This window comes from Elephantulus edwardii, unplaced genomic scaffold (genome assembly GCF_000299155.1).
Source record: "Elephantulus edwardii isolate Elephantulus edwardi_28Jun2011 unplaced genomic scaffold, EleEdw1.0 scaffold00045, whole genome shotgun sequence".
Classification (NCBI taxonomy): domain Eukaryota; kingdom Metazoa; phylum Chordata; class Mammalia; order Macroscelidea; family Macroscelididae; genus Elephantulus; species Elephantulus edwardii.
The window spans coordinates 3,237,513-3,251,845 of record NW_006399795.1 but is presented as its reverse complement, the minus strand read 5'-3'; the positions used below and the strand labels follow the sequence as shown (position 1 = coordinate 3,251,845).

The window sequence follows — 14,333 nt, the reverse complement described above, 5'->3', positions numbered from 1 at the left end:
ATTTTATTATTTTTGTGTGTGCCGTCAAATCAGATCTGACTGCTACAGGAGGAGATTGCCCCTCCTTTTCTAGCAGAGCATTTCGTGGATTTGAACCACATACATCTGGGGTTGCAGAGCAGCTTCTTGACAGTAGGCCACCAGAGCTCCCTTATTTGCAACTTTTTGAGAAAGCTCCGTACTTCCTTCCATAGTGGTTGTACTATTTTACACTCCCACCAACATTGAATAAGGGTTCCAGTTCCTCCACAACATTGCCAGCATTTTTGTTTGCTGCTCTATTGAATTTTGCTATTCTTATGGGATAAGTTGATCTATCATGGTTGTTATAACTGGTTTTGAACACAAGTATTGAGATGATAGCTGTATATTAAGGTGAACTCTGTGGGGGTTGAAATGTGTTTTAGGTTTGTCTTTTTTCCTCAATACTTTACTCACTTTCTTTTTGTATTGCTCAACTAGTGAATATAAGTCATGACATATTGATTGTTGTTAACTGTTGAGTCAGAACAGATCTACAGCTGACCTTTCAACAGATTTTCGGAGACATTAAGTTGTAGGAGAACAAATTGCCCATATTTCCCCTGTGGGGCAGTTGGTGGATTTGAACCACATAACTTTATGTTGGCAGTACAATTACTTACCACTAAGCCACCAGAGCTCTCATAATATTGATTAGGAGGATTGATAACATTAATCTTTCATTTGATAAATGTAATCACAAGAAGGGAGCTCAGGTGATTTCTTGTTAAGTGCCACTGAGTATGGCTTATAGTAACCCTTTGAACAACAGAGCTCAGCCTCATCCTATCCTGTGCCATCCTTAACATCTCTGATATCTTTGATCCCATTGCTGTGGCCATTGTGTCAGTCCATCTCATTGAGGACCCTCTCTTTTGCTGACCCTTCACTTTTCCAAGCGTGAAATGGCCTCTCCTAACAACCTTTTCCAGAATGTGTGAGATGAAGCTTTACCATCCTTACCTCTAGGGAACACTCTGGCTGCACTTTGTTCTCCAAGGCTTATCTGTATTCTTTTGACAGTCACTTCAACACTCTCCTCAAACACCAAGATTCTAAAGTGTCAATATTTCTTCTGTAATCCTTATTTATTGTCCATATGCATAGCAGGCGATTGGAAAGACTGAATGGATGATGATGATGGATTAACAAGCACTCCTTAGTCTTTAAATTGACATCAGTCAGTACTGTTGAGAGGTCCTGATAGCAGACTTTACCAGAGCTTTGATTTCTTAACTATTAGTACTGATGGTGTTGTTTGCAAGCAAGAGGAAATCATTAGCAACTTTGTTCTTTTCTTCAAGTATCATGATGTTGCCTATCAGCCCAGGAGTGAGAATCTTTGTTTTCTTCATGTTGAAATGTAATCCATATTACAGGCTGTAGTCTTTAATTTTTTGCAACAAGTGTTTCAGATCCTCTTCACTTTCAGCAAGCAAGGTTGTTTCATATGCATAACCAAGGTTGTTGATGAGTCTTCCTTCTGATACCACATTCTTCCTCATAAAGTCCAGGTTTTTGAAAGATTTGTTCTGCATACAAACTGAACAAGTATGGAAAAAGGATACAGCCCTGGCACACCTTTCTTAATTTTAAACTATGTAGTGTTTCCTTGTTCTACTCGAACAGTAGCTTCTTGGTTTAAGTATAGGTTTTGTATAAGCACAATTAAATGTTCTGGAATTTCCATTCTCCTCATTGTTAGCCATATTTTATTATAATCCACACAGTCCAAAACCTTTGCATGTTCAATAAAAACATAAATAGATAATTCTTCTGGTATTTTCTGCTTTCAGTTAAGATCCATCTGACATTAGCATTGACCCTGGTTTCATGGCCTCTTCTAAATTCAGCTTGAACTTCTGACAATTTTCTGTCAATGTGCTGTTCATCAGGATTTTGCTTGCATGTGAAGTTAATGATATTGTTCAAGAATTTTTACATTCTGTTGAAACACATTTCTTGGGAACGGGAACAAATAAGAATCTTTTCCAGTCAATTGGCCAAGTAGCTGCTTTCCAAATTTCCTGGCCCAGATTGATGAGCATGTCCAGGTCTGCATCTGTTAGTTCAAACACTGAGAGAATCTATGTTGTTAGTGGGCAAAATCTTGAATGATCCTGGAAGCATTAGAAGAAGATGGAAGAAATAAAAAGAGTCATTGTAGCAAACACTGAAATATATCAGGAAGTACCATATGATCAAGAGCCAATGGTGATGATGAAGGAAGTCCAAGCTTCACTGAAGTCATTGATAAAAAATTAACAACTGGTGTCTTTGTAGTAAGGAATTACACTGCCAACGCAAAAGTGATTGTTGTTGATTGCCTTCCAGTCACACACTACGCATAGTCGCCCCATAAACAAAAGACCTGAGGCTTTTTGATAACTATTGTTGTTTCTCCAAGTTCATAGAGTTTCTAAGGCATGTGGTTTAGGAAGTGGATGCCACTTCTGCTTCCAAACCTGCCTTCAACTGGGAGCTCCACCAAACACTGTACAGCAAAGGCAGCCATTATGGCATTTGAGACCCCAGTGGCACAAGGTTCAGTATCACAGCAAACCCAGATTACCTCAGCACAGCAAATTGACAGAAGAGTGCTGTAAGATTTAGAAATATGTTCCTCCAAACTAAGGGATTAAAATATAATCCCTCAGGCCTAATATTTAAATATCAGGGCCCTCCAGGAGGTCTTATTGACTTTAAACAAGAGGCTTAAATAAAAACAACCACACATTCCACACAGATCCTTAACCAAAACAAGAGCACCATCCCAGCCAATTGTTGTTGTTAAGTGCTGTCTAGTAGTGACCCTATAAATGAAAGATCTTAAACCCTGTTCAATAACTGTTGTCCTTTCTCTTAAGTTCATAGTTTCCCAATGTAGGGGGTTTAAATACATCAGGAGCTACGCAGGAAAAAGATGGGTAATCTCCTCCCATGCCGTTTACAGCCTCTGAAAACCCACCGGAGGATCAGTTGTGGATCAGTTCTGACTCGACAATACTCGACCACAACAATCGCAAGAAATGTTTGCTTTAAGACAGACAGATGTCTTGTATGCCTGTGATCATTCATAGGCTTGACAGCTATTATTTTTACATGAATATATATAGTGGAGCCAACAGGGAGCAAAATTATATAAACTTCTAGTGGCAAGACCATTAATTAACCAACCATTAATGTATTTGACACATCAGTGTCACAGTGTTCAGCCTCACAGCAACCACAAGTTAGCACTGTACGGCAACTTGTACACCAGGGCTATACGACCTTGAGGAATGTCTGAACAAAAATAATGAAAGACAGGCCTGAGGGGCGAGGATTAAAAGTCATCCCCTTTGGCTTGGTAGCATCGCTTTCTGTCCACTGGGCCAGCTGATTTCTCTATGTTGGTGTTATTGTTGTTATGTGTGGGGGTGGAGCTCCCCGATTAAAACAAGCTTGGAAGGAGGAGTGGCATCCACTTCCGTAATAGCTTGCCTCCAGGAACCCTATGAACCTGGAGAGAGGATGAAAGACACCCAAGCGTTGAGGACTCTCCTTCATAGGGTCACTGTGAGTCGCCTGTGACTTGATGGCACTTAACAACAACAACAACAACAGTGGCAAGAAGCTGCACTGCAATACCAGAGGCATGTGGTTTGACTCCACCAGCTGCTCCGTGGGCAAAGGATAGAATCCTCTACATGTGATTAATAGCCTATGAAAACCCACTGGAGGGTCAGGTATGGGTCTGTTCCAACCTGACAGTGCTTAACAATAACAACCACCATAAATAAACAGCCTAGGAGAATGAGTAACTGGTCATGGAGCTTCAGGATCATAGTATCAGGGACGTGAAGATCAGTTGGCATAACACAGTCCACAGTGTTCTGCGCCTTTCATTGATTGGTGAGTAGTGACTAGAGACTTAAAAGATTGGGAGCAGCTATCTAACATGCATCTATTGGTCTCTGCCAGTCTGAAGCAAGTAAGAGTAAAGAAACTAAAAGACACATGGAAACAATTAGTCCATAGTACTACTTAGAGGTTATATTAACTAGGGGCTACCCAGCTACCACTGCTAAAACCATTCTGCAGAGGACTACTTAGAGTAGGAGATAAATGCCAAACAAAAGTAAAAATCTCAGTAATGCCCATGGTTACTGATTGGACAGAGACTGGTGGAACCTCCAAGGCATTGGCCCTTAACTTCCCTTGAATCTGGAATTGGACATACGTTTGTGGCACAGCTTGTAGCCAAGCAATAGATAAATCTGTAAAGTGAACAGTTAAACCAGAGAGCTGTTCAGTCCTTTAAACAATCAAGCACACAAGATTACAAGGGCAGTCAGTATTTTTTCCCCAGGGACAGAGCTCAGAAGGTAGGAAGGAAGAAGATGAATGGAAATAAATCCACAGAGAACTAATAGAAAGAGTGATGGAATAATGTGGGGATTGTAAGCACCACCCTATATATATAAACTGGTCGAGTGTAATACCTGTCTGCTTTGTAACTTTGACTGAAATCATAACACTAAGTAAAAAAAAAGAATAGTTGCTATATTAAAAATGAATTTCTATTCAATGTAAAGTAAAATGGAAAACAGACTGGAAAAACATTTCATCAAATATAAAAATATAAATCCTGATAAGTACTTAAATAATTTGTGACAGAAAAATCATCTAACCATTAAGCAGTGGATTTGGAAAGTTCCTTCTCATAGCCAGGAGTTCTAACTCAGTCATTCTTTCTTTTAGCAAACATTTTCTCAGCTTTTACGTCACGTACTGTTCTCAGTGCTAACAAGCAAGAGAATAATCTTTGAGCATTCTGATACTGGTGAATGCACATGTTCTGAAAAACATGAATGTCGAATCGTGATAATTCTATGAAGGAAAGGATTTCTGGGGTTTTATTTTGCTCTATTTTTACTTCTTCCCCCCCCCCCTTTTCCTGAAGAAGGCATTGATAGTTGTTCAGCTGGAAGTTAGCATTCATGATCTTGACCTAAGTCAATGGAAACACATTCTTTTGCAATTCCCTAGAAGTTAAACTTTAAGTACTTTGGTTAGTTCTTAAAGATACTTTATATCATAGATAGGAAACAGATTCTTCCCTTGACTAGATAGATTTGTTGTTTCTTATAGAAATTACTTCTTTGAGCTCTTTTCACCGAATAATAGTGCTTTTGTTCTGTTGGGAGGGAAACTGTTCCTTTGGAAAAATTAGTATTTTTTCCCCCCCTGTAGCTTCATTCCATATTGAAATGCGATTTGAAACTACTATGAGTGAGTGACACATCTAAGGATCTAGCCTGGGTTCTAGAATCTTCTCTGCTTGTTCGAAGGTGGTTCATAGAATCTAAAGAGATAGGAAAAGATTGTTGAAAATCAGTGGATAGTTAAAAATTAAAGAATGTGCCTAGAACTTATCTTTGTCTTTTGTTATTTAATTATACATCACAGACACTAAATGTTTCAAAAATGTAATTAAAAAGCGGAAAAGATCCATGCATTTCTTTAAAGAAGCATTGTTAGTGACTTTGCAGAGGGAAAGTTACTTGTTCACGGAACTCTGTTCTCATAATCTTTTTGTGCTTTTCATACATTTTTAAAGGTGGAATCAGGAACCCACAAAGCAAGAGGTGTTTCTTGGAAGTTGTATTATCTATTATTATGCTTAGGCACAAATTTATTAGTCTGTGGGAAAAAGAGATAATGAAGTCAGAAAACTAACTTCAGTCTTTAATTTTCTATTTGAAAATTTACTGTTGAGAGTATATAATTTGGGTAAGGATTTTGAAATGGAAATAAAGAATTTAAAATTTTGATTATTTTCTGTGGATTTTACCCCCTTCTTTTTAAAGGAAACTTCAATATAACTTTGGTAGAGGATTTGCTTCTTTATTTCTGGACTGCATACATAAACCAGCGCCATCATCAGAATGTCGGGAGCCTCAGTGAAGGTGGCTGTTCGGGTGCGGCCCTTCAACTCTCGAGAGACCAGCAAGGAATCCAAGTGCATCATCCAGATGCAAGGCAACTCGACCAGTGAGTGCATATTTTCCATCAGTTATTCCTCCCCTTCTTCTCTACCCCACCTTCCCTTCTTATCAGAATAAATGGGTGTTTGGATATTAAGACTGGAAACTTTCCTATTCAGAACAAGCCATTGAATGCTTTTCCCCTTGTGGTATTTGCTTACGTGTATTTAAATATGAATTCTATACTTTTATATAGGAGAATTCCCTTTGTGACTAAAGTAATTTAATCTAGCTTTTATATTTTTTCCCCTTCAATTTTGATTTCTTTTTGTGACTAGGTAAAACATTTACTCACATGGTTTGGAATTTAAGAGATATAAAGAGAATGTAGTACAGACTTCCTCACACCTTGTTACAAAGTCAACCAGTTCCTTTCCTAGAGACAGCTTGTTTTAGGTTTCCTTTCAGAGGTAGTTTGAGCAGTAGTATCTCACTTTAAGACAGATTTCCTTTTTAATTCGTGATAGAGGCTAATGGTGGTTTTTTCCAACCTTGACTATACGTTATACATTTTAAATACCTGCATAACGCAATTCATGTTTTTAACTTGGAAAAGTTGGTTCCTTTGAGATTGTCACATGAAAGAATGTCCATGTAAGTTAATGGGAAGGAGACTGCCCATCTTTCTCTAACAGAGAAGCTAGTGGAATCATCCACTGATCTTTTCATTATAGCACTAGTAAATCACTGTGCTACCAAATCTCTTTAATGTTTCTATTTACCCATACTTGATATCTCCTGCAGAGTTTCTTTAGTGTTACTGAAAATATTGAAAAGTCTTTTTTTTTTTTTTTCCGGGTTTGGGTTTGTTTTTGTTGGTTTTTTTTTTTTCTATAATTATATTTTATTAATTTTCATAAACATTTACAGAGATTTTGGGCTTCCACTCATTCATTGTTGCACTTGAAAAGTCTTTGATGAAATAATAAAGAAGACTCAATTTTTATTAAAAGTCATCAGTAATTTGGTTAGAATAGACATAATTATATTTTGTCAGTACTATAAAAATCAATGTGGACTACTTTAAAAAGACTACTGTACTGTCAGTGGTTTTCTATCATGTTTGCCTAAAACCTTTTTAGAAAACAAGTTTAGTGGCTCTGCATTTCCCCCCCCCTTATCCATATTGAGAATCTGCTGTAATGTAGTCTGTTGGAACCAGAAGGGTATCTACCAGAATACTACTGGAGATTTAAAGTTTGTAATAGAAGTGAGATATACTGAAATAATAAAAGTGTAAATGATCAAACTCGTAATTGCCATAAAAATAGGTTTTAAAATACTACAAGTGTGAGTTTGCAATGGGCATATATAAGCCTTCAAAGGCAATATGACATTTCAGACAGACCTTGGGTAAGTAGAATTAGTTTAGGGTTAGATTAATTAAAGTAAAAAGTAATAGGAAACTTACTCGAGCTGTGCCAGAGCATTAGACACCATCCAGTAACCTAACTAATACAGCAGAATCAAGTCCCAGACTTTTGGGGACCTTTTTTCCTCCTCATTCCTACCATTACTGGAGCTCTGGTGGCCTAGTAGGTAAGGACTTGTGCTACCAATCCAAAAGCAAGTGGTTTGAATCCACGAACTGCTCCATGGGAGAATCCACCAACTGCTCCACTAGGGAAAGATGGACAGTTTCCTCTCTTGTGATTTATAACTCTGAAAACCTGATAGAGGTTCAGCTATGAGTCGGTTCTGACTCAATAGTTTATAACCACTTTTACTTTTTATTTCTTTTTAAATTTTGAGTGAAAGTTTACAAATCATACTGCATTTTCATTCAACCATTCATAGACATTTTTGTTGTTGTTAAGTGCTGTTGAGTCGTAGATGACTCATAGTGATCTTATGAAGGAAAGACCTGAACACTTGTGTAACTTTCATCATTTCTCCAAGTTCATAGAATTTCTGGAGGCAAGCTATTTCAGAAGTGGACGCCACTCCTGCTTACAAGCTTCTCTTAATTGGGGAGCTCCACCAAACACTGTCCACCCTGGGTAACCATTATCGGATTCATAGACATTACCTTTAAAATACTAATTACAGTTTGGAATTTTTAAAAAGAGTAACTTTAGGACTTAATATCAGAACCATCAACTGGAATTCTTTTTCTGCCAGAACACTTCACCTTCCTACACATTAAAATAAGAGAAATTAGTGCATTTAAATTTAAAACTTGGTTCTATAGTGAAAGCATCTTCTAGGCATATTATCAGGAGGGACCAGTCCTTGGGAAAAGATAATGCTGGGAAAGGTAGAAACTCAGCCAGAAACTCAGCCAAAGAGAGGGTTCAAGGTAATGGACTGATATAGTGGCTGTAACAGTGGACTAGAACATGGCAAAGATCATACTGATGGCTCAGGGTAGGGCAAGGTTTTAATCTGTTGTTCATGAGGTCACTGTGAGTCATACTTTATAGCACTTAACAGCAACAGCAATGTGACAACCAATATATTCTATAGCACCAGCCAGTAATAACAAAGTATAGGGAATAACATAATGATCTAAAAGCAGTATGAACTAAAGAGATGTTTCAGCTTGGAAAAATTAGTTTTTGGTAAATTAGGTAAATAATTCAGAGTTGATGATTGCTTTGTCATGGCTCAGTAGAGTTCGAGGTCATTTTGGTACCTTTCAAAGGTTATCTTTCAAGGAAAGCATAATGAGAACCTTTTAAAAATGTTTTCTGTTTTTCACTTCCGTTTTCTGTTTCTGTTTTTGATTTTGCATGACATTGTCTTAGTAATTGACTTATATGTACTGCAAGTAATTTTTAAATGCTTGGAGAGATTTGTATGAAAGATGCTATGTTTAGAATGTTATTAATAATAGGTTGATTCAAAAAAACACTGAGTTTAAAATTGGGAACATGCACACATTTTGAACCTAGAATTATTGCAAAAAATGAAATGAATTTGATCTAGACATATGTGTTCAAGGCATTAAAAGGTTGCTGGCAGCAGGCCTAGACTGCTGCTCCCAAGGATTGTAGCTGATTACAGATGGAATGTAATGGAATGTTCCTACCATAATGTCTCTTATGAAAATATAGGAGAGGCTAACAAGTACTTTAAGGAAAATCTGAGAACTGAGTAATATTTTTATTTAAGCACTTCCTGACCTTGAGGAGACTATTTTCCATGGCACATATAATTGTTACTGCCTTGACATTTTTTTTGGACCTGAGTGTATATAAAGGCCTTTGTCTAATAACACACCGTTAACAGTTCAAACTTCTCACACTGTAGAAACATTTTTAATTGTTTAATAACTTTTTGAAGGGGAAACTGGAGCATAGTTAGTTAACTTCTCATGTTTATGGTTAGGCTAGAATATATATGTAAAACTGGAAATACTGAAATTTCCCAAGTCCCCAGCAAGGTGGGAGTTGTTAATAAAGTTGACTCTTTCTCATTATGTTATACACTCCTTCCACTCATGGAGTGAGTGTTGGCATTTTGCTTGTCTTGTACTACAGGATTCCATCCTTCACCCTTTGGTAAGTCTCTTGAATACATTTGTCAATATTCCTTCGTGGAGTCTTTTCCCCAGGAGCTCAGATTTTGGTGTAATAGAAGTAATCCTGTATTTCCTTGTTTGTTACTTAAATTGTCTATTTGTTAAGGAGTTTTCACTCACATGTATGCCATTCTGAACCAAATATTTCATGTTACAACTGGTAAAAAGAATGACTTGCTGTCCACTGATGAAAATTTGAGTTGAAAGACTAGGACACAGTGGAAGCTTATAATGAAATGCTTTTTAGTTTCTCTGGGTTTTTTCCCCCTAACATAATGAAACTTCATAAAAAGAAATCTATATAGCTTATCTTTGCAAACATTCTGGAAAATAGGAAAGAGGGAAAGAAGGATCACCTCTTTCTACCAGTCTACTGCTTGCATTTTTATAGTTGTTACAGTTTGGTTAATGCTTAAAATTATTATTTTACAGAGTTGTGTGCTTTACTATTTTCATCTTTAGGGTTTTTGCTCACTGTTGTTCTTACTTTCTGTTTAGTTGACTAACTATGATCTTATTTTAGTGTAAAACTACTCTGTGTAGTTTCTTGACTGCAGTCTAAATGACTGCAGATCACCAGCCCTTTTCTTCTGCTTTGCTGTTGGATGAGTTTGAAGTTACCAGCCTCTAGGTTAGTAGTTAATCAAACCATTTGGGTTAGCACACCATTTGGGACTTTTCCCTCACATTTAAACAAAGTTATTGCTTTGATTCCACTCATAGCAGCTTTACAGGACAGAGTGGAATGCCCTTAAGGTTTCTGATGCAGTCTGAAATCTTTATGGGAGCAAACTGTCTTGTGTTTCTCTCATGGATTGATTGGTAACTTTGAGCTACTGACCTTAATAGATTAATAGCTTAACTCTTACCGTGCTGCATCATCAGAACTCCTTATTAGTTTCAGCTAGTTTTCACTTGCATGCTTCCATCTTTGCATAGTCAGTAAAGTTGGCACAGGAAAAAGTAGATTTCAGGTCTCTGTGAGTCTCAAGGGACTCAATGGAACATAACAACATAATAACCAACCATGATGTCTTTCCAAGGACTGGTGCCTCCTGACAGCATGCTCAGAGCACATGAGATGAAGTCTCACCATCTTTGCCTCTAAGGAACATCTTGGTTGCACTTCCTCTAAGACAGACTTCTTTGTTCTTTTGGCAATCATTCTTGGCCAGTACCACAAGTCAAAGACATTGATTCTTTTTTGGTCTTCCATTATTCATTGTCCACCTTTTCACATACATACAAACCAATTGAAAATACCATGTCTTGAGTTAGGCAGACCTTAATTTTTAAACTGCTTTAAATCCTTGCTCTTAGGGGCCAGCCACATTCACTCTACAGTTAGATCTGCAGGGCACAGTGTTGCTCCCAAGCCAGTCTTCCTGGGGATGCCATGGAACCTCTCTAGGAGACTCAGTGGGCATAGATGGAATCAAGTTTATCAGTATACTTTTTTCACCCCATGGGGAATTTAATTTTATTCTTGTAATTTATCTTGTTCATAGGGTTGCTGTGAGTTGTGCTGGACACAACGGCAATCAACAACAACAATTTGATACTAAATTCAATATACTGATTCAGACAACAGTTAATCCTTAAATAGTACATCAATATCCTATGACTCCAATTTTTAGCTATCACTCTCCTTCAAGTCTAAAGTATAGCTTCATTAAGTTCCACAGCCAGCACAGACGCACTGACATAACATTTAGCCTGATCTCCTATAGTGATGTCAGAATTAAGAATAACTTTCAAACTGGCCTGAAATCTGATTGTGTTCTTGGCCCAGGATACCTGTAGTAAATTTGTAAATCCACACAAAACACAAAAATAAACTAGGGAGAGTATGTCTTATAAAAAGCTTCTCACAGTTGATTAAAAATTAACATTAAAGTTTTATCAAATTTCAGCTGTGCTATAGTATTTCATCCAATTAGCTTTTGGATAGGCCTAATTTAACTGAATCAAATGCAAATAACTTCATATAGAATCTTTTTTCTTAAAGCTTCTCAAGCAAAATGGTTACTGAATTAATATTAACTTTTAAAATGTCAAAATACACTCTACATATTGCAGTCTTCTACTAGGCTGGGCTAGTAAATTCCCTCACAAAATACCAAAACTACTGAATAAATTACACACTTAAATCAATAGGTATTTGATAAAGCTCCATCATTGTCATTACCAAAATCTTCCAAGGATTTTTTTAAGATTCAATTCTTTAAATATAGTTTTAAAGTTTTAACTTAAGGAAGGAAAAAAGCCCACAGAGGTTTGACTTTTTTATGTTCCTTTTTTTTGTCCTCCACTGACCAAAGAGAAGTTTAAACTAATTAGACTTTACATTTCCTGACTTAGTAAAAAGCTACAAATCCAAATTTTAAAAATTATATTAATTGTTCAAATTAATAAAAAAATTATACTAATCAAAAAGCTGTAAATCTTGATATGTCTGCCTGTTGTTGTTGTTATGTGCCTTCGAGTCATTTGCAACTCATAGCGACCCTATGTACAACAGCCCTAAAGCCCGCTCTATCCTGTACCAATCGCATTGCCTCTGACACACCCATCCCGATTACCCCAGTCACTGAATCAATCCACCTCATAGAGAGTCTTCCCCTCTTGCGCTGTCCCTCTACTCTACGCATAATGATGTCCCTCTCCAAAGACCTGTCTCTCCTGGTAACATGTCCAGAGTATGTCAGACGAAGCCCCAGAATCTTTGCCTCCAAGGAGTAGCCTGGTTTAACCCTCTCTAGGATGAATCTGTTTGTTTTCTTGGCAGTCCATGGTACATTCAATACTCTTCTCCACACCACAGCTCAAAGGCGTCAATTCTCCTTCTGTCCTCCCTAGTCATTGTCCAACTCTCTGATGCATAACAAGTGATTACAAAGACCATGGCCTGTATCAGGCGCACCTTCATCTCCAAAGAGACACCGTTGCTCTTGAGTACTTTAGAGAGATCCCTAACAGCAGACCCCTTAAAACCTATCCATAGTTTTATAATCAAGAGATTTTTAATCAGTTATATACTGGAATCAAATAAGGCAAGGAAAAAAGTATTCAAAAACTAAAATTACTTGTCAGTGTGCTTGACAGAAACAAGCTATTCCTTTTCATTTGTGTTTCATTGAAGACATTACAGAAATCTGTCCAGTAGTCTATTTCAAATTGGTCCACTACGGGATTCTTTGGGATGTTTTAGGATTGGCTGTAGCTAGAGTTCTGACTTCATTTGGACCCTTCTCTCCTTCACTGTTTGGAGGTGCTTTTGGTTTGGACATCTTACTAAGGATTATAGTTACCTTTTCTCTCGTCAAAATCCTTCCATTGCTCGTATAGTTTTACAGTAACCATGACTATTTCTAAAATCTCCATATCCACAGAAAGCTCAGCAAACCACTGCCTGACATCTTTCTGCTGTACAACACAAGCTACATGTAGGCAAGCTAAAACTATCATGAAAGGAGGGTACGGTAGGCAAAGATCCATTCTGCAGGATCATTTACTCTCCTCCATGCAAGGGGAAGCAACATGTCTTCTTGGCCCATGTCATGCACGTACTGGAGCAGAGGTCTATAAGGATAATACATTATCAAGCAACAATCCATTAGTTCTAAAAGATAAAATTCACATTCTAGTGTATGGTTCATCCTGTAAGGAAACTCCTTTGGAAAGATATATTTTGAAAATCTAGTTTTTAACAAAGAAGTAGCAGCAGCATTCAATCTTGTATTTGAGGCCACTCCAAACTTTTCTACTTTGGATGCCCAAAACACACATTTAGGAGCCATTAATACAGAATCTATACTTTTCAGAGAATACCTGGCATAGAATCTCTTAAAATAGACTGTAGCAGTGGCAATTACTTGTCTTAATTTGAGATGTTCACCTAATGATTAGATAACTTTGTAAAAAAATATTTGTAATTTCTAATCCTCTTCTTATGGGGAAAAAAAAAAGAAACCAAAACTTTAAATCCTTTTGGTGTTCCTTCAAAAGTCTTGGTTATCCATAATCCATTGCACATAGTGGGAGCTCTGCCAAAAGTTCCCTGCCATGGAACGCAACTTGCCCTGATTAAAAAGCACTGGTCGGTGAAGCCGCCTGCCGTGCAGCCGTAGACTCAGCCTGACTGGTAACGGAGCTCCTCGAATATAATGAGCTCAGCTCCACTCAGTGGTGGCGACACAAGAGGAGGAGGATGACATTGTTTTTTCTCAATGCTGGCCAGCAACAGTGCTGTGCCAACTCATTCCTGTGAACAAAAGTTCCTGACTGCCCTGCAGTAGCAGATCAATGTACTTTTGAAGAAAGGAAGGCTCCCTATTTATTGAAAAAAGGGGGGAAAAATCCTTGCTCTTTAGCACATTATTTTTAAAAAGAATAATAATTTTTTTGTTGCTGAACATTTTCTTCCCCCTTCCCCAACCTACCCTGCAATGCACACACCTTATTCCAGATTGTTGTCCTACGTACAATGCCTAATTTTATATTCCTTTCAGACAGTTTTCCCCCCGTATATGTTCTGATGCAGTGTTTGTTATCTAGCTGCTCTTTTCCCATTCTCTTTCCAACCCCGCCATATCTGTCCTAAATTATACAGTGGTGTTATACAGTATTTGTCATTTTGTGACCGAGATATTTCACTCAGTATAATGTCCTCCAGGCTCTCTTATGTTATGTATTGTTTTATGAGTCCATTATTTTTCAAAGCTGCATAATACTCGGTTGTGTGGATGCACCATAGTCTT

At 37.5% G+C, this 14,333-nt stretch overlaps 1 protein-coding gene and 1 pseudogene across 2 annotated transcripts in view; one reads left to right on the top strand and one right to left on the bottom strand.

The window, feature by feature from the left end:
- KIF1B (kinesin family member 1B) overlaps positions 1 to 14,333 on the top strand; it is a 201,412-nt gene that overhangs the window by 20,938 nt on the left and 166,141 nt on the right. Inside the window, exon 2 of one of the 2 annotated variants that reach the window (XM_006885766.1) lies at positions 5,874 to 6,057. In XM_006885766.1, the coding sequence (XP_006885828.1) occupies positions 5,952 to 6,057 (106 nt within the window). In that variant the 5' untranslated portion in view covers positions 5,874 to 5,951. Of the gene's footprint in view, positions 1 to 5,873; positions 6,058 to 14,333 lie in introns of those variants that run through there. The other variant, XM_006885767.1, reaches the window with a different exon arrangement.
- Positions 12,781 to 13,664, bottom strand: LOC102862926 (annotated as a pseudogene).